Raw genomic sequence first — 24,491 nt, 5'->3', positions numbered from 1 at the left:
TTAATCTTATAACATATTTATCAATAACAAAAAAAGCCATAATAAAATTTTTTGTAAAAGGCACTCAAAAAAAAAAAAAAAAAAAGAAGCAATCATCCAAACAGTTTAACTTATGTATTAGCGCTGTGCTTGTAGTCATAGTCTGTCATCATCCGCAGGAATCAGTAGTAAATCTCTAAATTAGGAAAGCAAATAGACAGCAAACCAAAAAGATTGGCTTTTCTTGACTTTGTCAAGTTGATTGTCCTTGAAGACAACTGAGGAAACGTATCAAACTAAGTTATCTTGTTTGTCATCCTAATCAATGTGGTATACAAAACTACGAGGCTGCTGCTACATATGATGTTAACATTCACCTTGAAAGGTTACTGATTCAACTGCAAATAGTGAGCTACAACTTAATCTGGCAATAGGGTAGAACAGGTAGCTGCAATTTGGCAATAAATCCTCTTAAAACTTGACAGCCCAAGAAAGATTTTTTTTCAAATTTGATGTCGATGACCGGTCTAAAGAAGCACACAAAGAACTGTTCAACTAAAAATCTGATGCTTTTTTCTACGAGTAAAAGGAAAGCTAATCTGATAATGAGATTTCTTGTGTTTTAGTTTGATTTGTCTACCGCTTGTTATGTGAACGTTTGGAACTTATAGACAAATAAAATTCTTTTTGAGATTAGGGTTCTAACGTACAGGTTAAAAGCATAGTAAGGATGATGAGAAAAAAGAAAGTTGTCAATTTAAATGTGTCAATGCCCTCTGCCTCTCCTTCTCTTTAGAACTATTTTCTCCTCCTTTTCTCTGGAACTCCTCCAACTCTCCCGTGGAAGAGAAATCAGACAAATTCGGTCTTTTTCTAATCGGAGAGAACATCAAGAAGAAAATATAGCCGCTAAACTTGTTACAAGTCATCCATTCATGCCAAAGTCTGCATAGAAACGTTGAGTTAAACAGGACAAAACCATATAGGGTACATTTCTCTCCTACTCCTCCTCTTCTTCTTCCATCTTCCTCCCTGTGGAGGTGGCAGACAAAATAAATAGGACACAAACAGCAGAATTGGTTAGTGCAAAAATAGCTTGTAAGTTTTTGCAATTAATGGCTTTCTTTTCTGTGAGGTTGTGACTTGGAGACAGCTGGGCTTGTGGTTTGTATTTATTGTTGTAGCAGGCTTAGTCCTAAAGGACAGTGTGTCTTCCATTGAAATAGCCCTCATGCATGGCCCAACAAAGTTCTCACACCCCTTGATAGGAAAATAATTTGGTGGTGGGGCAGTTAACTCAAACTCATTTCAATTCATTACCTCTCGTGTGCCTTTGATTTTCATTCTCATCTTTTTCTTTCTTTTGTACTTGACTAATGGCTACACAAGAAGACAGACCAAAAAGAAAAATTTTAGTAGTCACTTGGTCCACCCTTCCTATCTCCAACCAACACACCATAGCTTAATGATACATGCTTCATTAATGATTCCTTCTACTACAATTAATTCCATTATCATCATCATTTGAGCATAATGATTTTTATTCATTTCTTTATTATTTCCACATAGACCCCTCTTAGCTTGAGTTCCCAAGTGTTTCCTCTTTTTGTCCTCCTCCTTACCTTGCAATTTCCCTAAATCTTGCATCTAATTTACTTTAGTTTATCTAATCCAAGTCAATAAGTGGGAGCCACAATTTTGGATACTACACCTTTTTCTTTTTTAGTTTTTACCTTCAATATTCTCTCTCTCTCTCTCTCTCCAATAATTTTAGGCAAGTGTTGGTGCACGTGTGGTGTCTTTTAGGACCCTTTTACCTTCTAATCTTATAATCATGATTACATTAAAAGGGTAATCAAAATGATAGTTTGATATTCCACAGCCATAATTAGCCATTGGCCTTTATGCACTGATTTTCTACTAACTTCTTGAACAATAGTTGCTTTTTGGGCAAGAAGAGATGTCAAATTAGCATTTCTTGAAAAGGGCACATGTTGTTGTTCTTGTTTCTCTTTGTACGTACGTACTTCTTTTTCCTTTCTCTGTAAGATGTCATTATTCAGCAACGTATTATTATGCTACAGAAAGATTCTTGAAAAGGTGCTTATATACCTAAATTCAGTGCACGCTTGTGTTGATGTTACACTCCGTCCCTTGTTCATGGTGGTTAAGCAAAAAACTTGCTAAATGTTTCTCTTTGATGAGATTTTGTTTTGCTAGGTGTGGAAGAACTTCAAGAACTTCCATATATACCAGAAAAGATTTAGTGCCAGCATTGAAGATTGGAAATTAGAACAGGACATTAGGTAGGAATTGGATGCAACCAACGTTTATTTGCAGAACTCATTTGGATTGATCGAGCATGGGTTTTGCTGCTAACTTTTATGCTATTTTTTTTCAGTACTCATATTGTATTTGTCATCTTTGCTTTTACTTGCTTTCGTGAAAGAATTTCACCTTTCAAAAAAAAACTAGAATTTCACCTTGCATGATCACCTATTATCTCTTCTTTACAATCCCGTGCCACCTTCTCGCTTCTCTCTTTCCCTCCCAAACCCTTAGTTATAGAGGGAAAGAAAGCACGGGGAACAAGAAGAGGAAGGGCAGGGAAGGCGAGGTGGGGAAGAAGGGAAAGGATCATAGGAGAAGAAAACTGCAAAAGTACCAGTGTTAGGGATGGACAGAAAAAGGGGAAAGGGAGAGTTGGTTGAAAGATGGGCAGAGGCAGTTGACAATGGGAAAAAATGTTGCAGGAGAAGGGGAGAGGCGGGCAAGGATGGAAGTAGAATTTTTTTTTTTTTTCTTGGTTTAAAGAGGTAAAAAGTTAAAACAAAATACTCCAAAACTCACCTCAATATACACTCATCCAAGAAGTTTTAAAAAAAATTTCTACACTAAAGTTTTTCGAAATCACCTAGTCCAAACTGACTTGATAATGACAAATGTTAAAAGACAAAATATCCTAAATCGACTTTTGAAAAATTTCCAACTGGATTAATAAGATCGGAGACCACATCATTCATTGTCAGCTGATTTTGAAATGGAACTCGTATTTTACAATATATATATATATATATATATGTGAATTTCTATTTTGATTATGAATTGAAATTAACTAAAAGCAATCTACTTAACTAGCACTCTAAAAAAATTAAAATTGTAAATTTTTTTTTTAATAGGAATAGTATGACAGCTGTCAATGTGTGTAGTCAAAGTGACAGATGAGGCACATTCATCCTACGTCTGTGGTTGGTCCACGTTTGCATGCTGGACAATGGCACGAGTCTCCTCCAGATAATGGGCCCCCATTCACTATCATCAGCTTCTCTTTTTCTTTCTTTCTTTCTTTCTGAGCCTCCAACCTAAATCAAAAAGTAGTAAACAAATGGAAGGATACCCTCTTTCCATTTTTATCCCTTCAAAAATCCATTCAAGTTTTTCAGAGCCATTGATTCAATCAGAAATGGATATGAATTGAAGGCAAAGACCAGAAAAAAAAAAAAGCAAAAATAAAATAGTAAAATTTATTAAAAGTACCTGGGGAATTGGATATTATGGAATTTATCATGTGGGTCCTTTCTTTATTGGTGAAAGGACTGACAGTCATGTCCCTAAAGAATTTTCATTTGGCATTTTTTTCTTCTAGTATTACACATGAACATATAATGGATTTTTTTTTAAAACCTGCAAAACTTTAGGGAACAAAAAAAAAAAAAAAGGGATGATCCGATATGAAATATAAGACACTTAAAATTCACCTAACTTATTATGTATATATGCATACTAATAATTATTATGATTCATTGCATTTATATACTTTTTTTGTTTAATCTTACCTATCTTCCTATATATTTACAATTAATCTTATATTTTCAAACATCTAACATTTGAAATATATCTTAATCAGTGCCCAACGAATGCCCCGTTAGATAAACCTATCATTAGATCAACAATGTGCACATTGACAAAGCTCAAGTTGTAGATCTTTAGGGTTTTTAATTTCATGACAAGTTTTACAAAATAATGAAGGAGAATAGGATCCTAACATAACTCTATGAAGAAACTTGGGTAACTCAATGGCTAAGTTGTTGAAACTTGAAATCCATCTAGAGGATTTTCCAAGTATAAAATGAAAACTACAGAAAATGATTCTCGCAGAAATTGAATGAGTAGTTGATAACTTGATATAGTCCAACTTAAGATTAATGTAATTCAAATTTCTTCGAACAAATATATTTTAATAACAACAAAAAAGAGTGTTTGACAAAAGAAAACGTTTATCTTAGATATTACATAGCAAATGGTAATATTTTGGGTATTACAGACACTTACATTTATTGTATCCCTTTATTAAAAATTTTTTCAGATTAATTTTTACTTTTACTAAAAAAATTAACACATGAGACCTTTTTAACATGTGCTTTCGAGCATTCGTTAACCAAACTCATTAATATTCGTAAAAAAAGAGACGAATTATAGTCTCGCTATCATATGTTAATGTAGAAGAGTTAGAATTTATATTAAATACAGAAACTAGTAAAAAAAAAAAAATACCCCATGTAAGTATGCACTATTTTCTTCGAAGCAATATTTAGTATAAAAAGTATGCAATATTTTGTTCGAAGCATAAAAAGATGTTACACAAATATGGTGTGAATATTTCTCCACACGTGCGGTTAAATCCAAGAAGAATCTAAGAATTGACTGCCTTTCAATCCAAGTGACGTTTCCCCCTTTTACTTTGCAAAGGAAAGATCCGACAAACTGTAAAAAACTGATTTCTGTACCTTCTCTATGGGAACAATTGTGCTAAGTCCCCACATGCTTTTACGGTTTTACCTCTCATCTCATGTACTTTTTAGCATTTATATCTCTTTTTTTTTTCCCCCACAAGAATGAAAAGAAAAATCTGGTCAAATACTTTCATCCTTTAAGTGGATGACAGAAAGATAAGTGATGAAAAGAAATATTCATCCTTACCCCATATATATGGACTTGAGTAAAGAAGTTTTTAAAAAAAAAAAAAAAACTTCTTTTTCACTTGGCCAATTACCTAAAATTCTTATAGTTATGCTATAATTTAGACATTACTAGAACATAAATTACTTGAGAATTTTTATCCTTGAAGCCCCCATGCACCCAAGTAATAAATCTTTGCAACCAGACCAAGACAAAAAAGTTGCATTTTGTAATCCAAAATTTTGTACCTAGGATTGTGACAATATTGAAGTTACTTAGCTTAGGTGCCTCATTAAATTTTGGTACGAGCTAGTAGATTTTTATTGTTGATATGCTCAAATTGAAAACAACAAGCCATAGTACATTAAAGTTAGACATTGAAAGAAGCCATTAAAGATTCTATTTGGGGTAAGTGGGAAACACTTCAACAAGAAAAATAGTTATTTTTGTAATGTGTGATTTAAATTAGTTTGGATACAATTTTTAATTTCCAATAAAAAAGTTTTACTATATATGAAGCAATAGAATTCTACGTCCTTGTCCTATCAGACTTTTTTTATGCCCATTGGCTGAGCTTTCAGGCCATGCATGCAACGGTTTCATTTTCCTTTGATTCGCTTTTACACACTCATTTTAAACCATATATTCAAAACTTAGGTGCAAAATATTCGAGTGAAGTGCAAATCTAGTATGTCATTTAAGAATAGGACTTGTAGGATCTAAAACAGTCTAAAATATTATTCAAAATACTATTTATAAGATTTTAAACATTTTTGGCTGGTGAAATATAAAGATTGGCCAAATTATACGATCTGTCCATTGTTCTGGTTTATTTTTTCATTAGGTTTAGTTAAATGACCAACTTATCACCGTGAAAATTTCGTAATTTAAGAGGACCAAAGTCTTTTAATGTAAAACTAGTTAGCGTAATCCAATAGTTTTGAAGGTGATAGAACAAATATGCATAAATTGATACTATACTATACTGAAGCTTTAAAATTACTAGTGTAAAGTGCAAATTGATGATAGTTTAGGGATACGTATTGTAGTTAACCCTATCTTATTTTTTATCAGAGCTATTATTCGAGTCAAACCATTCGAATTGTTTAGGATCGTTTGAGATCGACAATAGCTCGTTTGAGATTTTATATGAGTTTGAGTTCAAACAAATAATTAAGTTCGATAAGCTATCGAGTAATCTTGTTCACGAACTTAAACGAGCATTCATGGACATGTATCTCATTGTCATTTCACAGGTTTAGAGGTTAGATGGTAGTATTTTTGGCTGTTAGATACATCACACAACCAGACTGGAATTTGTGTTGATGAGGATGATTATTAAATTGTCCACTAGATTTGCTTCAGGCATAATTTCATTTTATATGACTAGACTGAAATTTGTATTGCTCTGATTTCTTAATAGAATAGGCAAATTGTACAAATTATAAAAGCTTGAATTTGAGCTTAGTTACCTTATTCGAGCTCGGCTCATCCTTGTTAAAATGGGTTGATCCCAAACTCGAACTCGATAATTATCGATCAAACACGAATCTTGTTTCAATAGTTTAACGAGTCAAGTTAAAGTAAGAGATACTCGATTCCACCGGACCAATTTACAGCTCTATTTTTTGAGAATAATAATTATGTGAGAATAGAACAAAATGGAGTAGTCATGCTTCATGATAGCAACAATGCCTCAACTGGTCACACGTGCGACTCCTCTATTTAGTAACCACATAAGACAAACCCATACTTTTCAATTGACCAAAATAGCCTTCTTCATCTTCAACCCTTCGGATAACAGTTAAAAAGTCGCCATTTACCATTTCACCCTCAGATCTACTCACCAATGGGGCCCAAAAATTGCTTACATCAGCAGATGACAGACATGGGCACTTACGTCATTTCACAGCAAAGCTCGCTAGATTTACTGCTAGATCCAGTAGGCCATTCACATTTGTTACTCATCTGGTACAGCCATTATTTAATCTGGCCCGTCAACCAAAGCGACGGTATGGATTGACCGGATGTGGGCCCGAGAGAACTGTACCATGCTGCAGCGGGAAGTACCATATAATTGGTGAGAGGATAGTCCAATCAAACAGATACATAGAGCGCGTATCGACACGCCCCCTTGTTGAATCTGAAAGCTCTATCGCGAGCGTGTCGGTACGCTCTGAACAGCGGATTGAAGTTCGGGAGTGAGAGGATTTAATGATACAAGGTAATTAGATTTTTTAGCAGCCTTTTTTTGGGATAAAAACTGGCACTGCCAAAATTGTACTGCCTTGTAGTCAAATTTCTATCATGGAATTGAAATTTACCTCTTGGTAAAGTACAAATGGAATGGCGGGGTAAAAATCAAAATGGAAGTATTTTCTCTTCTTTTGTTGGACTTCCCTAAATATATATAGTTTGAGGTTCTTTATGTAAATTGGTATCTTGCTAGTCATTACATTAGTAAACACTTATTTAACTAACCAATAACACAGCATGAATAGAATTGAGCAACATATTTCCTTATTCTTTAGAGAATAAATATTTCGAAATATATGCAATTTTTTATTAATCATGTTAGGAAATTAAATTATCCAAAATTCATCCCTCTCCCTCTTTTCATTCCATATATTACTTTCACAAAAGATTGTGAAAGAAAAAATGATTTTTGTCCAAATTTAAATAACTCTAACGTCTAATTAGCACGAATAATTTGTAACATTTACCAATACCATGTAGTTAAAATCCCTATTTCTAGTAGGAATTGTTTAGTGCTATGAATTATGGGGCTAAGTTAAGGGAAACAATTAGCTCAAAACCTATCTCTCATCTAGTTTTTTTTTGTTTTTTGGGATTGAAGTGCTTAAGGCATGAACAAGATCATGAATGATCTCTTCATAGTAGAACCTTAGCAATCTTTGAATTTCAGGGTAATATTTCCAAGATCAACCTAATAACTATAGGCTAAGAGTAATGGCAAAGCATTTTCATTTATCAAAACTACTAGATTCATAAGCATTACCTTAGGATTCTTAAAATTTCCTCTTACGAACACAACAATATCTCTTATAAATTGAAAAACTAGAAAATGTAAAGGGTCCAATTTTATAATTTTGATGACATTGAATCTTGTTTTGTTCGATTATTGATAAATTTCTCTTTATCTCCCCAAATTTGAAAAGAAAAATCTAAAACACAAAAGAAAATAGAAAAGAAAAAGAAAAGAAAAAACTAGCATGGTAGAGTTGTCGTATTATAAAGAAAAATTAGTTAATTAATCTCAAGGTTCATGAGTAAGGACAAATTAATTAAAGGCAATGGAATCTCCCATTAAGATTAAGATATAGACAACGACGGATCCATCCGTGCTTAATCACACGTACGCGGAAATCTAGAGATGGAAAGAGAAAGAGACACTGAGTTTGTTTGGATAGTGTATTATTTGAAAGAATTACTGTAGCACTTTTTGTGATGTGATATATGTAAGATAAAAAGGTGATTGAAAATATAAAAAGATGAGTTAAAAAATGTGTTTATAATGTAAACGAAATATTATTTAAAATAAAAGCATTATTCAAACAAACCCACTACTATTGATTTTCACCGCTGGTGATAGAGAAAGAGAGTGAATTAATTCAGTGACCTTTGCACTATTTAGAGTAGGGGTGGAAATAGACAGCAACATGATTCAGTCAAAATTGAAGCTTGAACTCTCGTTGATTGAGTTCGAACAGCTTGAACTACTTAACGAGCTCTCAAACTATTTGATGAGTTCAAGTTCAATACCTGAAATTCGAAAACTCGTTAAGTTTAATCGAGCTTTACATATATATGTTTTTTTATATTTTTTATTTATTAGTGTGAAATATCTATTTTATCCCTAATTTAAACTATATAAAATATAACTTTATATTGCTTAAACTTGATTGGGTTCAATTAAACCCGAGTGAGCTTGTTTGATCGAGTTCGAACTTAAATTTGAGTAAGGCAAAGCACAATCGAGTTCGAGATTGAACTTAAATTTCAAGAGCTTGACGAGTGAGAGTATTAAGTTTTTTTAACTTGAGTCTAGGTCGAGTAGTGCAATACTCGAACTTGATTTGAATGCACGTTTAATTTAAGGACTAAAAAGAAAAAAAAAATTTACATATACATAATGTATATATGAGAAAAATTTAAAGTTTTGCTATTCTTTTATTGGATTAATCTTTTTTTTTTTACTCCTAGCGTTAAGTTATTTTTACATACGAGCAAGATTAAATACATACAAAATATGCAGAAAATGAATTAAAACTTCAATTTTTTTAGAAATTTCATTTTGTTTAAATCTTCCATTTTCCAGAAGCTTAATATTCTTGTACTAGAGTATCATAAACTATAGATTCCTACCTTATATTCAAAAAATGAATTTATGTTTATTTTTCCATGTGCACAAAAAATTGACTCAAAATACAAATTCACCCAATATAGGATATTTATTTCTTGTAAAAAAGATGTATATATCTATTACTACTAGTAAATTGATTGGAAACTCTGCTAAGAAAAATAGAACTGAAATATAGTGGTAAATTATAATACATTTCCATCTCTATATGGGACTATGGGTCACAATATCACATGGCATGTGAGCAACAGCTGTGTCCACTCCTCTCTCTCTATCCTTCCCCAACAACCCAAAGCCTTCCCAAAGTCCAAATCCCTCCCCCTCTTCTCTCTCCAATTTTCTACTTCTTTGGCTCCTATATATAGGCATCTTACCTTCCTTACTCCATCTTTTGACTCCCTTTCACCTCTCTCCATCTCTCTCAAAACTCCAATCATCTCTCTCTCTCTCTCTATAATGGAAGCAAAACAGCTGAAATCTTGAGAGGAGCAACGCATTTAACAGAAGAAATGAAGATGAAAGCTGAAAATAGCACTTGCACTCACCTTTTCTTTAGCTCAGCAAAGCTTTTCTTGCTCTATCACCACCTTTATCTTCAACACCTCATAGTTTTCCTCACAACCATTTTCTTCTTTCTCTCTACAATATCCCCAGCTGCTGCTTCTTCTGCAGCTTCAGCTTCAGGTTCCTCCATTAATGGCTTATCCAGGGACTCACAGCAGCTTTTATCCTTCAAAGCTTCACTCCCTAATCCCACTCAGCTGTCAGACTGGTTACCAGCCAATAGTCCTTGTAATTTCACTCGTGTTTCATGCAACAAGAACTCCAGAGTTTCCTCCATAGATCTCTCAGACTTGCCTCTCGGCATAGACTTCAGCTTGGTTTCATCTTCTATGATAGCCCTTCAAAGCTTGGAGCTTTTAGTGCTGAGGAACACCAGTCTCACTGGTGCACTAACTTCTTTAGTAAGATCTCAATGTAGTGCATTCTTGAGTTCTGTAGATCTCTCTGAAAACAGCATTTCAGGTCCTGTTTCCGATATACTGAGCTTTGAAGTATGTTCGAGCATTGTTTCTCTTAATCTGTCCAAGAATTCATTGGACCCTCCAATGAAGGAAGATAAAGCTTCAACCTTTGGAGTCCAAGAGCTTGATCTTTCTTTCAATAATATCTCCGGCCAATATGTGGTTCCATGGCTGTTATCCAATCAGTTCCCTGGGCTTCAGCACTTGTCTTTGAAGGGTAACAGAGTAGTTGTCGATTTTCCTGCTCTAAACTTGAAGAACTTGTCTTATTTGGATCTCTCAATGAACAATCTCTCAGCTGGATTTCCTTCCATAACTGACTGTTCCAATTTGGAGCACTTGGACTTATCTTCAAATAAATTCTCTGGTGATGTTGGAAGCTCACTTTCCTCATGTGGGAAGCTCAGTTTTCTCAACCTCACCAATAATCTGCTCAAAGGTGCCGTTCCAGAGCTGCCAAGTGGTGCTGGTGGGGTTATGCAGTTTTTGTACCTGGGAAGAAATGGTTTCCAAGGTGTTTTACCACCTTATCTATCTGATTTGTGTCCAAGCTTGGTGGAGTTGGTGTTGTCCTACAATAATTTGTCAGGTAATGTCCCTGAGAGCTTTGGTGCATGCTCTGTTTTGGAACTATTTGATATCTCAAACAATACATTTTTTGGTGAATTACCTGTCGATACCCTTGTGAAGATGAGTAACTTGAAGAATTTGTCCTTGTCATTCAATAATTTCCTTGGTTCTTTGCCTGAATCTTTGTCCAAGATGGTCAGTTTGGAGACTTTGGATGTGAGTTCTAATAATCTCTCTGGGGTGATTCCATCTGGGATTTGTCAAGACCCCAGGAACAATTTGAAAGTGTTGTATCTTCAGAATAATTTGCTCACTGGTTCAATACCAGAGAGTCTGAGTAATTGTTCCAAGTTGGAATCCCTTGATCTCAGTTTTAACTACTTGACTGGGACAATCCCATCTAGCTTGGGATCATTATCTCAGCTTCGTGATTTGATTGCTTGGTTAAATCGGCTTCATGGAGAAATCCCACAAGAGCTGATGTACTTGCAGAGGTTAGAGAATCTGATTCTTGATTTCAATGATCTGATTGGATCAATCCCTGCTAGTCTCAGCAATTGTACGAATTTGAATTGGATTTCACTCTCAAATAACCAGTTGAGTGGTGAGATACCAGTGTCATTGGGTCGTTTGGCATATCTTGCGATTTTAAAGCTCGGAAACAACTCGTTATCTGGGAATATTCCTGCAGAATTAGGGGATTGCCGTAGCTTGCTTTGGTTGGATCTTAATACCAATTTTCTTAATGGGACTATCCCTCCTGGTTTATCCAAACATGCTGGCAATATTGCTGCTGCACGGCTTACAGGGAAGCGGTATGTGTACATCAAGAATGATGGAAGCAAGCAGTGCCATGGAGCAGGGAATTTGCTAGAGTTTGGAGGAATCAGACAGGAACAGCTGGATAGAATTTCAACGAGGCATCCCTGCAATTTTACACGAGTTTATAGAGGGATCACTGAACCAACATTCCACCATAACGGTTCAATGATTTTCCTAGACATTTCTCACAACCATTTGGAGGGCAGTATTCCGAAGGAGCTTGGATTCATGTATTACCTCCAGATACTGAATTTGGGGAATAATAATCTCTCAGGGCCAATTCCCCCAGAGCTTGGAGGCTTGAAGAATGCAGCCATTCTTGACCTGTCATATAACAGGCTCAATGGTTCCATTCCACAGACACTAACTGGCCTTACGTTGCTTGGGGAGGTTAATCTGTCAAACAACAATTTATCTGGACCCATTCCAGAGGTAGCTCCATTTGATACTTTTCCAGAAACTACATTTGCCAATAATAGCGGCCTATGTGGGTACCCTCTTCCTAGGTGTGGGACAAATTCTGGTCCCGGTCCAAATGAGCATCAGAAGTCTCATCGCAGACAAGCATCCCTTGCAGGAAGTGTAGCAATGGGTTTGTTGTTCTCACTATTCTGCATTTTTGGATTAATCATAGTTGCCATAGAAATGAAGAAGAGGAGAAAGAAAAAGGAGGCTGCGCTTGAAGCTTATATGGAAAGTCATTCCAATTCAGCAACAGCCAATAGCAACTGGAAGCTAAGTGCTCGAGATGCATTGAGCATTAACCTCGCAACATTTGAGAAGCCTCTCAGGAAGCTCACTTTTGCAGATCTTTTAGAAGCCACTAATGGTTTCCACAATGACAGCCTTATAGGGTCTGGTGGCTTCGGTGATGTTTACAAAGCTCAACTGAAGGATGGAAATGTTGTGGCCATCAAGAAACTCATACATGTCAGTGGGCAAGGGGATAGAGAATTCACAGCTGAAATGGAAACCATTGGGAAAATTAAGCATCGCAATCTTGTGCCTCTCTTAGGCTACTGCAAGGTAGGTGAAGAGCGATTGTTGGTCTATGAGTACATGAAGTTTGGAAGTCTAGAAGATGTTCTGCATGATAGAAAGAAAATTGGACTCAAGCTAAATTGGGCTGCAAGGCGGAAAATTGCAATTGGAGCTGCAAGGGGCTTGGCTTTCCTTCATCATAACTGTATTCCCCACATTATTCACAGGGATATGAAATCTAGCAATGTCTTGCTTGATGAGAATTTGGAAGCTCGAGTTTCTGATTTTGGAATGGCAAGGCTCATGAGTGCAATGGACACTCATTTGAGCGTAAGCACTTTAGCAGGCACCCCTGGATATGTACCTCCTGAGTACTACCAGAGCTTTAGATGTTCAACAAAGGGCGATGTTTACAGCTACGGTGTAGTTTTGCTGGAGCTGCTAACTGGAAGGCAGCCAACAGATTCAGCTGATTTTGGTGATAATAATCTAGTGGGATGGGTGAAGCAGCACGCCAAGATGCGAATAAGTGATGTTTTTGATCCAGACTTGATGAGAGAAGACCCCAGCGTGGAGATTGAGCTTTTAGAACACTTGAAGGTAGCATGTGCTTGCTTAGATGATCGACCTTGGAAGCGTCCGACAATGATTCAAGTAATGGCTTTCTTCAAAGAAATTCAAGCAGGGTCCGGGATTGATTCGACATCCACGATTGCTGCTGATGATGGCAGTTTTAATGCAGTTGAAGGGGTGGAGATGAGCATAAAAGAAGGCAACGAATTGAACAACCACTTGTGAAGGACTCAAGCAACGTCTGCATCAAATTTTTTTGGCCAAGAAACAGAAGAAGGAGGTGCTGAAGATTCATTCAGCTCCCAATTTTTCCCTCTTCTATACCACTTCAAAAGGGTACCCACCTAGCTGCCTCTATAGTATTTTTTTTTTACCAACTATTGTATGTACCACTAGTCCCACCAAAATCTTGTCATACGTAAAAAGTTGTTTAACTTGTAACACGGTTGTACATATATAGTTTGAATTTTGTTATCCTTCTCCTTTTACCAGTTCAAGTTGTTTCTCAGAAATAGAACATTAGATTTCAGATCTAATCCTTTAAAGGAGCTGTTAAATCTCTGTCTCTTTGATGGTGACCAAGTAGTAGTAGCATGGGACTTTTTGAGTACTATTTCTTCTTGCTACTTCATGTATTTACTTGCTCATCCATTCTCCACTTCATCGCCAGCTTATAAAATATATATAAAATGTGAATTCTTGTCTCTACTTCTGCAAGCATACAAATCGCACATCAAATCCTTCATTAAGAACCTTGCAATTGTATGTCTAGTAGTAGGCCCTTCAAGCTATGCTTGCCAGCTTTCAAATTTATAGAGGGTATCCTGTTCTAGTGGACAATATTAATCTTCCTCAATTCTCTGCTAGGATCCCTTGTTGACAAATTCATCCGCTTCTTTCCCTGCCCTAATCTTGACCTTCCTAGCTAATTGTGTTAAAAAGAAAAAAGAGGGAGTGGTGCTGTATTCATGGAGCAAAGAACTTGAAAAATTGAACAAGGACTTGAGATTGGGAGGAATAGCCATGATTATGCAGCAGCACCAATTTTAGTTCCACAGCAAATTGGCTACAAAATGAAATAACTTTTAACTACTGAAGAGCATGGTTGGCATTTACAATAACTAAAATTTTTACTATGACAATATCATTTACAAGGAAGAACTATAAAAATATCATATTCTATAGGAATAATCCACTCTTTTTTTTGGGGTCTTTTCGTTGGGGGTCGGGAAGAGGGGGGGGGGGGGGTACTTCTTTGAGGTTTGGGAATGTTGGCATTTTGCTAGCATTTTGCTAGATGTGGAATCTAAGAACGTTCCATCATTCCAGACTACAAAAAGGGACTTATGCTGCGTTTGTGTAACCAATGCTTTGAATGCAATGTGTGTATGGTTACTGGTGTTGCCTAAAGCAATGAGTTTTGCTTTCAGTCATTATTGTTGAATTTGGCAGCAGCTTAAGCAAGAATAACTCTTAACAAACCTAGGATATAGATCAAGGACAAAGACCAGAAACAGACAAACTTCAAAAATTGGCAATTGATGATGGAGTCTTGTGGTTGCGATACTGTGATATTGAAAATTGTTTTTGTAACATAAGGCGGACATTTGCACAAGTTACTCTAAAATTCTTATTTATCAAATCTTTGCCCATATCATAAGCAATATTCTCTTCCCCACCTCCACCCCTCTCCTTTATGTTATGAACCATATTACCTTTCAGTAGATTTGGTTAATAGAAAGTTCTTAACATCATTAAGTAAGTCACGTATTTAGGTTCTCACGAATGATTGTAATCAGATGATCTTAAGATCAAACCCAACGTAGACCTAATAATCTTGACATCAATGTAATATTCTCATGGTCAAAATTTCATCTTGACTAAAAAGGAAAATGAAAAAGAAAGCTGAGGAAAAAGGTTAGCTTAGTTGCTTACAATTTGGATTGCCAAAGTATTCTTTCCAAGTGCAAATGGTAACATTTCTATCCTAAATTTAGGCTTTTGAGAACAAAGTGGTCCTACAGTTTCATTCGTTTTATGTCCATGCATGCGCATGTGCACGTGTATCCTTGCTTCAAGACCATGCATTCCACAAAGCAAGGGAGCTCTAAAACCAAAGCAAGCAACTTACCTAAAAGTGCTAAAACCCCATCAAAATAGAGGTCCAGAGCTGCAGGGCTTTGGAGGGAAAATTTTATGTTAATTTGATTAATCCTGACCAACATCAATTGATTCAATTAGTAAGAACAAATCATTTTTTCATAAAAGATTGTGTATTTGAATTTGACTGTTGATGTAATTGTTATATTGATGGACGATATATAAGAACTCTTGTAAGCGACCTATGATTTCGGGAGTATGTTTTGACTCGTGATGGTGATTGGAACCGAACTCACGTAAACTTTTATTCTTGAAAAAAAAAGATTAATTTTGGACCATTCTTACTTTGCTCCTAGTTTTTCTCCAAGCACTTAAAATAAGTCATCTTGCAGTGCTCAATTCCAAGGCTAGACCATAGAATAAGCCCCCTGTCTTATAACTTCAATGCATGCACACAAAAACTATGGATGCTTATAAATGTCTGGACACTTGGATTCAAAGTTTTATGTGTTTATATATTGATGAAATTCAAACTTTGTCATCTTCTCACAAGCAATTTGCTTCATCCATGCTTTCTATCGAGGACGTGGAGATGTGTTGATAAACTAGTAGCATATAGATTATACATTAAGTAACTTCTGTTGCCAGTATGTGTTGAATGTAATAATTGTGTGGAGTGCACACTGCACAAGAGTCAAGATATGACACATAATATCAAAAAAATCAGGACATAATCCAGGGAAAGGCAAGCTAGAAAGTCCAAAAAGTAAATGGTGTAAAATTTGTAATTTCCATTTGTGCATGAGGAAATTGTCTCTAGTTATTAGTTGCTTAAAACCATTCTAGTTTTGTTAAGCTAAAAGTTGTTTTGATTTTTTTCTTTATGGTTGTACGTTTGGCTTTTAACTTCTTATATATTAAGAACTCTAATTCTTACAAGAATTAGTCTTGGAAATTATATTTACCAAAACAATCCCTTCTTAAAACTTTTAACTAAAGATACCCTTTAAAGTTTGACATGTTTTGTATCTTTTTTTTTTTTTTTTAAAAGACTCTCAAGTACTTGAAGCAAATGAGAATATTTTCTTGATTTACTACACGTTCTAGTGCTACTATTGCTTCTTCTTCTTCTTCTTCTTTTACACTGCTTTGAAATTGCATTTAACCAGCTAATTGCAACTCCATTAAAGGAGTTCAATGTAGTCATGTACCATGTTGGAGATTCTTTTCTTTCTTTCTTTTTTTTTTTTGGGTTCAAATTTGCAAACCTCAGTGTTACAGTTGTATATGATCAGAATATTAATTTGCCTTATGTGCTGTCCTCTAAGTTGCTTCTACATATTTTAAATGTCCCTCTTGTTGTAAGTTGCTTCTGATTAATTGTATTTAGACCATTTTGCATCTCTAAATCTCAGATCCCTAGGAAGGAGAATGAAAATTTTCTTCATTTCCAACTAAGCTCAATCTCAAAACAAACTATTTTATGAGATTGTCTCCAGTTGTCCTTGAATAAAAATCCATCCCCTGCACATCTCAAGGCCTCGTGTTCTTAAAAAAAAAAAAAAAAAGGTTTTGAACACCAATGAAATACACATTTAATCCGTATACTTGTTTTTATGAACACTTTTATGGAGATAATTAGAAACTTAATTTGTCTAGGACAATTAGTTAAATTGATGTGTCATTCCTTAATTATTGAAGTACTTTGGTTGTCCTCATGTACGTATATGTACTAATGTGTAAGGTACCGCTGACTTAATAAGAATTAGACTAATTAAGTACAATTTGAATATCCAATGCAAAAGTAAACAAAGGAAGGTGAGCATACCTAATTATATATTCTAGGAGATCAAGATTTGTGTCTGGCCTTCAAGGCCTTGCTCTTTTGAAAGTTTTGAAATGGTCCCTTTCATAACTCACAGTAAGCAAAAAGTTTGAGCAATTGGATACTGTTAATAAAGGGTCTGTGAAACGGCTCAGTTGCAGTAAATTGTCCCACAACATTATCCAATCCATTGTCGGGAATAGTTGGCTTTAGCATAACATGATTGAAAGCCTGAAAGAAGATTGCTTTTACTTTGACATGTGAAGTGGGAATTTATTTTTCTTTTACTTTGTTTTACCCCCTTGAGTAAGTAAAGGTAAGACTTTAGATGTGGAAAATCAGACAAATAGAACAATGTCATGACCACATAAATATCAGTGTCACATCTTTAGAAACAATTCCTCCTATTGTCGACACGATGCAAGACTTTGGAATGAAATAGATATTTGTTAGCCGATTATACTGAAGTTACTCCTACCTTGTTTAAATACATTGGTTTTTTTTTTTTTAAAAAAGAAAAAAAAAAGAGAAGAAACAAAGAGTACATGGGGTCGATCTTCAAAAATCTGCTACCACATCTTTTGATCTGACGGAAACAAAGAAGACAAACCATGAAGTAAATTGCTGTCTGATCAGGAACAGTAAAATTGAAAGCTTTCAAGGTGAAATGAAGTGATCAGTTTCTCTTTGGCTAAGTTGGGATTCTTTTGAGTTTTCACCTGATTCTGGTCCTGCAAGTTTTACTACGACTAACAAACTTGTAGCTCATAACGAAGAAATTCTTTTTGGTGTACCCATGACTACAGGAGCAGACGTGCCTGCCCGTTCTAGGAATGTTTATTGATGATAAGGTATTGTACTCTATGCAGAACACGGTGCATGCACGATTCCTATGTCTGTCTACAAGCTATCGCCTACAAAAAATCTGCCCATATGACCTACCGAATATCGATCATCTGGTGTAGGTGCATTTGCTCTAAAGATTCTTGTTCTTACTAGTTAATTAGTAAGTTTTAAGAATAATGTAAATCGACCAGAAAGCATAGCCAGTTTTTTTTTTCTTCTTTTTTTCGCTCTTCGACCTCTCCTCGCACCCTTTTCATCCTCAACCGTCAAATAGAGGATTTAAATAAAAAGCATAAAGCAGACTACTTATTTGGTTTTCCGTTATGAAATGTACACCCCTTGCTAGAAGAGAAAAGGTTAGTATTGATTTTGGTGGCAGGCCAACGGTGGCTATCAGTCAGTCATTACTAGCTACCATTGAAGAACAATAAGAGAAATCCGAATTTTAACAATGGTTAGCTTTGTTTTTTCTTTTCACCTAAAGTGGACAAGAACTCAAATAATCAAGTTAATCAATTTGCATTCTATTGTAAAATGAATAATCCAATGAATAATAGAGTCCGTGATGTGTGATGTGCTAATATCTAGATATACAAAATGTATACGACATAACATATGTCATTTTCTTTTACCAAAAGAAGTAGTTAGAACAATGTATTCTTGCTTGGAGCTAAACAATACCAAATTTCCTTCAAATTATCTCTAACAAGAAGTCATCTATTCATCTCATACCAAAGCCTTAAATATCCCAAGAAGATATCTTCATTCCATCCTTGCTCGAGTGAAAAGAAACATGGCGCATCAAGGCCAAAGGGAGCAATTGACTGGCAAATAAAGGAGCCAATCCTCTTCAACAACGATAGAAAGCTGCATTAGACATTGGCAATTATACATGTTGCCTAGCTAGTGTCCTTTTCTTTTTTTTCTTTTTTTTTTTTCAGGGGACTGGTTAAGGGTCTATCTCTTTTGTGGGTGAGAGTTGAGAGACAGAGAGGGAAAGCATATTGAGTGACAGATTGCATGGGACAAGACAGAGTTTGTGGTTTGGAAGAGCAATGTGTATACAATGAAGTGTAGGTTGTGGTCGAGACAAACACCTCCAAGGCATTTTTAGCCTAGGACGCCTTGCGCGGGGAGGACAACACATGGGCCAAGGTACTGTTTTTGTCCGAGGGGCTCTCCTACAAGGTCACCTTCTTGTAATAAGTTGCTGTCGCTTTCTGCTCCCTGCATTATGCCATTGATGACTATTGAATATTTTGTAGTGATCCCCCAACTGGCCTTTTCTCTTTTCTCCTTCTCAGGTTCTAGTTCTTTATTCATCATTTATTAAGCAAGATTTGATTATTCTTGACAGTAAATTAATTGCATTAAAATCTGCATCCATGTGACAAAGGGTTACATATGTGTATGTTATAACTATCACAAACCATGGATCCCCCTTTTGATATGGGTAAAGACAATAATATTTCTGTCCACATCATTTGTGTTTGCAATCAAGGGAGAAAAACATTTGTGTTATCACTAAATTTGATATTGTATTTGAAGTTAATTTTCCGGGACACTAATCCAACTTGACTAATTTACATAGAAAAAAAAAAAAATCTTGGTGACATATATATTGCATTCGCTTTTGGTGACCTTAACTTGTTGAAATGGTTAAAATCACCTAAAAGTCTTGGAAGTTAGGCATATACGCACGCACACCTTATCTATTTAGCAAGATATTTTCAAAAGTAAACAGGATAGTGAGAAAAATAAGACCTTATATGTGGGAGAATTATGGGTTCAGCAATCTTTCGATTGCGAAATCTTTCCGTCCCTAATATATGACTATTACGTCCGGCTACGAATTTTCTATTACTTCCAAAAGTGTAACACCCTCGTTACCTACCCTAATATAGTGACGCCTGTCTGTTCATTGAAAATTTCATTATCTCCATCCCTTTTTCATCTGTCCAAGACTACAAGTTTCTCCTCCATCTTCCCTTTCAAGTCCCCAAATTTAGTCTCAGTTTGAAGAATGTAATTAATCTCAAGAAAATAAATAAATAGAAGCTCAGTATTTGATGAAAATATATTTCAGAACAGATCTCGTACATGAGAAATTATTTGAGAACGATAGCCAGGGGACTTTTGATGGTGAGAAAGATTAGGCAACTTGGAAGAGAATGAGAAGAATGCGTGGAGGGAGGGAAAAGAACCATGTCTTGTTCTTGCTTTTGGTGACTATTTTGCTCCATTAGTGGGTTCAGAATTGGATGATCAACGGTTGTTTGGATTAATAAAAGTTAAAACTCAACAGAGATGTTAGTTACACCTTTGAGTGTAGCAAAAGTCCTACACCTGTTACAATATTCTAGCTAGCTTCTCTTCAGTATATTGATTAGACCGAGTATTTTGGTCATCCTCCTTGCTTGCATCGAATGTGTTGAACTCAAGAATATCTTCATGTTTGAGAATCTGAAATGGAATTGAAAAATGTACGACAGGAATTTGTTGGCTCTTATCGCTTAACCTGTGCATTTTCTTGTTTCACTGGACCATGATATAGGTTTGCTTTATGACGTAGAATTTCCTCAGGACTCGAGGGAAGAACTGGCCAGATCAGAGGATACCTAGGGTCGGATCTAGTGCCAGATCAAAAAGGCCAATTTCGATTGCTTCCAACCGTGATCTAGTCTCGGATCCATTCTTGCAGGCCTTGGATCCAACCCCAGATCCTCCATGGATGGTAGACTTGATCTTCAGTAACTTTCTTTGTATTTTGTTTCGTTTTCTATTTAGAGTATTTAGTAGTTTCTTATGTGTTAAATAGTTTCCTTATTTACTATTTTCTATTTCTTATGTGTTTCTAGCAATTGGCGTGCTTATAAATAGGTTTAATCAAGACCATTGTATTCATTCATCTCTTGACATATTTTATCAAAATTTAACACTATTGTGTTGGCGAATTATTTAACGTTTCTTGAGTACGCTTCAAAATTAAGATTCTAGTTTGAATCTTTTTTTTTTTTTTTTTCAAAGAGCTGATCGTATATTGCCTTTGGTTTATTTCTTATAGAAAAGTGTTTGTGTCATATTTATAACATCCGGCCTGACCTAGCAGTCGAACCGGTCAATCCGATGAACCTGTAATAGAATCGGGTTGGGTTACTAATTAGGCTAATCAAGCAAAATACTCGTTGACGAGTCAATGATTCAATGGTTCAATCGATGAATCTTTAAAAATGATCGGTTAAATTACATCACTAAATTAAAAATTTTATTATTTTTATAATTTAAATATATTATTATATTATATTATATTATATAGTTATTGTGTAATTCATGGTTGAACTGTTTAACTCGTGATTGAACCGGTGACTTAATCGCTTCTTCGGATCGAGCTCCGGACCGAGTTTAATAACTACGGTTACGGTTTGTATAATCCTTTCCCTGTCATACTACGTTTTCGTTCCGTGTCGATTGGTATTAGTGCATGGTTTTTCCTGGGATGACCACTGAAACGCTTCAAAATCACTTGTATCATATATGAAGACTCGGGTGAACATGCCAAGAGAGTCGTTGCTCATGACTGCGCATTTATTCAACACGACCTACATATTCCTCGTCCAGAGTCAAACTATACGTGGAGTTGTCTTTGATGACAAAATTTGATGCGATTCGCCCTAACTTTAAATTGACCTTCGTCAAAATAGCTAGCGTGCGTATATGGTTCGTAATCTCTTACCAAAGAAAAAAGAGGATGAGACTTGAGGAAATCAATTATTTCAAACCAAGTGCAGAATTTCTAATTGTATATTTAATTTAGTAATTAATTGTGGTACTTGTCAAAATTAAGTACTTTTAGCACCAAAGTGAATTTGCTGAACTTTCCCGTTGAAGGGCATCCCAAACTGCATAGGATTGGTTGGGTAAAAGAAATAGAACCTGGAGAGGTGACTGTAAAGTGTCATGTTCCGTTTTCATTAGTATAAAAGTAGTAAATCAAACATAAGAAATTAATGAAAAAAAAAGCCTTTTCTTTGAAATTAATTTCTGCAAAAAATTTTTTTTTGTGTTGAAAACATTTTACAATGTACCAAACTGACTCGTAATTCCTGTTTCATTTATTTGAACATTCACAAAATAAGTATTTATTTGAACTCATTGGATAAAATGTTCATTTTTTTATTACAAGTTATAATGTACTCAGGAAAGTTATTTTTAACTGGAAATAATAATGTACTTCCTCTATCCCCTTAAGATAGGCCTACTTCTATTTTCATATAGATTAAAAATTATTAGTTGATATAGTTAAAACAATTGTTTTTGGATGAATTATTCAAAGTATATGACCCATAACCACTCAGATCAACCTAATAATCAAGGAAGGGTTTTTAGAGTTTTCATTGCTGTCAAGTTCAGGATTTGAATATCATATTTAGCAATTAGGGCGGGGGTTGGAAAGACGGGGGAAAGAGATGGGAGGATGAAAAAAAAGGATATATGACTCGTATTACTAATCACTCTTGAAACTTTAATTGCTCAATGCAGGACTTGACCTAGTGAACGTCAAAAATTTGACTAAAATATAATAATAATAATAATGAAATTGCGGATAACAATGTACATTAAATATGAGCATATTAGTAAACTGACAGAATATCTAATTTTAAAAAAAGGAAAATAAACATATAATTTGGAACAGATACAAAAAGAAAGTGAAACTACTTTTTTTATGAGACGGATGGAGTAGTAAATATTAACCAAAGTAGTCTATCACATATTATGCACATTTAGCTGAAATATTTCTTGATGGTATATAAAAATGTATTTAAAAAATACACATAATGCAAAAGTAGATACTACAAGAATTAATTTGTGGATGTGCATTATAAGGCTACAAGAAACTAGATGCTACAATTCCGCTCTAATGCTAGGGTACTAGCACAAACCGCCAGTAGAACTTCCGACTATGATCTGCCACGTGTAAGGCGCTGAAACCAGAGCAGCAGCAGCAGCATCCAGCAGAAACAGACAATCCAATGTCACCATTTGGATTTTTTCTTCAAGTGGGTCCCAGTACCAGTTGAATATACAGCGTCATAATAGGAGATGGTGAGGCTGGGTGGGCTCCACCTCACCTGGGAAAATAATCCAATGCAAGCGTGTACGTACACATCTCTCCAATCACCCATGCATGCGTGATGTTCGCGGCCTTCATGCATGGGCACCCACGTCAATTTACATGTCATCAAATTTAACTTTTAGTCTTAATTGGAACTAATGAGGACATTTTGAGCAGTATTTTTTGAGGCCCACCCCAAATTTTTATTCTTTTATTTTTGCTAAAATGTGTTTTTTTTTTTTTGCTACATTGGGTGTTGTTAGATCAGCTAATTTGATTCATTTCCTAACTGAATTTTACCCATGACTTTGGACCAATGTTAATTTAGCTTTTAAAATTTAGTAGAAAAATATGGTTGCTTATCAAGTATCGATATTGCAAAAATCCTAACATTTTTTTATTAAAGGGCTGAATAATTAGAAAAAAAAAATATGAGAGGCTTAACTGACACAATTTATATTCATTAAAAAATTGAAAATATTTATGGAAATCACCTTATGTATGTAAATTAAGCAATTAGCTGGAAACTAATCACATCATGATTATCCGCGGGCCACTCTTGTAATTTTATTTATCATGCATCCAAATTATCTTTAACATGTTGATTTTAATTTCTCACTTGTACATTCAAAAAAAAAAATTAATATCTACTCCTTTTAAGACTCACAAGATATTTATAGCATTAAAGATTCAGAAGTCACCTACCTTTCATAGATCCCTAGATCCGCCACTAGTTGTCGACTGCTCGTCCATATATCATGCTTGTACTCCATCAATGGTCCAAACCATGTATCAAGTTTTTATTAATCTCTTCGAGCGTGTTTGGATATTAAATTATTTGAGATAATTTTTTTTTAAAAAAAATTTTGTAACTTTTTTTAAATGTGATGTATATGAAATAAAAGGATGGTTGCAAAATATATTGATGATACGGGTAAATATATTTTTGCTAATAATCCACTAACTAACCAAACAATTTATGGCAGAAATTACCATCTTACAGTGCAGGTGCCAAGGGTCGTATCATGTATGCATCACTCTATACAAATATCTTATCTATTAGGCCAATTTTTGGTATCTTTCTCTAAAACCAAGTATTCGAAACAAAATACATTTAGAAAGTAGTAGGTGAGTTTTTCCGAGATTTTTCTGTCACGATGTGAAAAATAAAATATCATATTTGTTAAGATTAACTTCATACAGACTGACTGATAATGTATATATATGCTAATGAGCGTGTATACATATATGTAAAAATTAAAGTTTAAATTCATATGAAAATTAGGTGATTTGTTGTATGCACCGTCATTATATACA

At 35.0% G+C, this 24,491-nt stretch overlaps 1 protein-coding gene and 1 long non-coding RNA gene across 2 annotated transcripts; both read left to right on the top strand.

Moving 5' to 3' along the window:
- Positions 1-9,587: 9,587 nt before the first annotated feature.
- Positions 9,588-13,764, top strand: LOC113698072 (brassinosteroid LRR receptor kinase-like). The gene has a single exon (XM_027217742.2). It carries the CDS (start codon positions 9,829-9,831, stop codon positions 13,513-13,515), a length of 3,687 nt encoding a protein of 1,228 aa, XP_027073543.1. The 5' UTR covers positions 9,588-9,828; the 3' UTR covers positions 13,516-13,764.
- A 4,995-nt stretch (positions 13,765-18,759) lies between these two features.
- LOC140010257 (uncharacterized) lies at positions 18,760-21,018 on the top strand. The gene is made up of 2 exons (XR_011817559.1): positions 18,760-19,216; positions 20,616-21,018. It is a non-coding gene; the product is annotated as an uncharacterized lncRNA (long non-coding RNA).
- Positions 21,019-24,491: the final 3,473 nt, after the last annotated feature.

This window comes from Coffea arabica, chromosome 7c (genome assembly GCF_036785885.1).
Source record: "Coffea arabica cultivar ET-39 chromosome 7c, Coffea Arabica ET-39 HiFi, whole genome shotgun sequence".
In the NCBI taxonomy this organism is placed as follows: Eukaryota; Viridiplantae; Streptophyta; class Magnoliopsida; order Gentianales; family Rubiaceae; genus Coffea; species Coffea arabica.
This window is presented reverse-complemented; position numbering and strand designations above follow the sequence as displayed.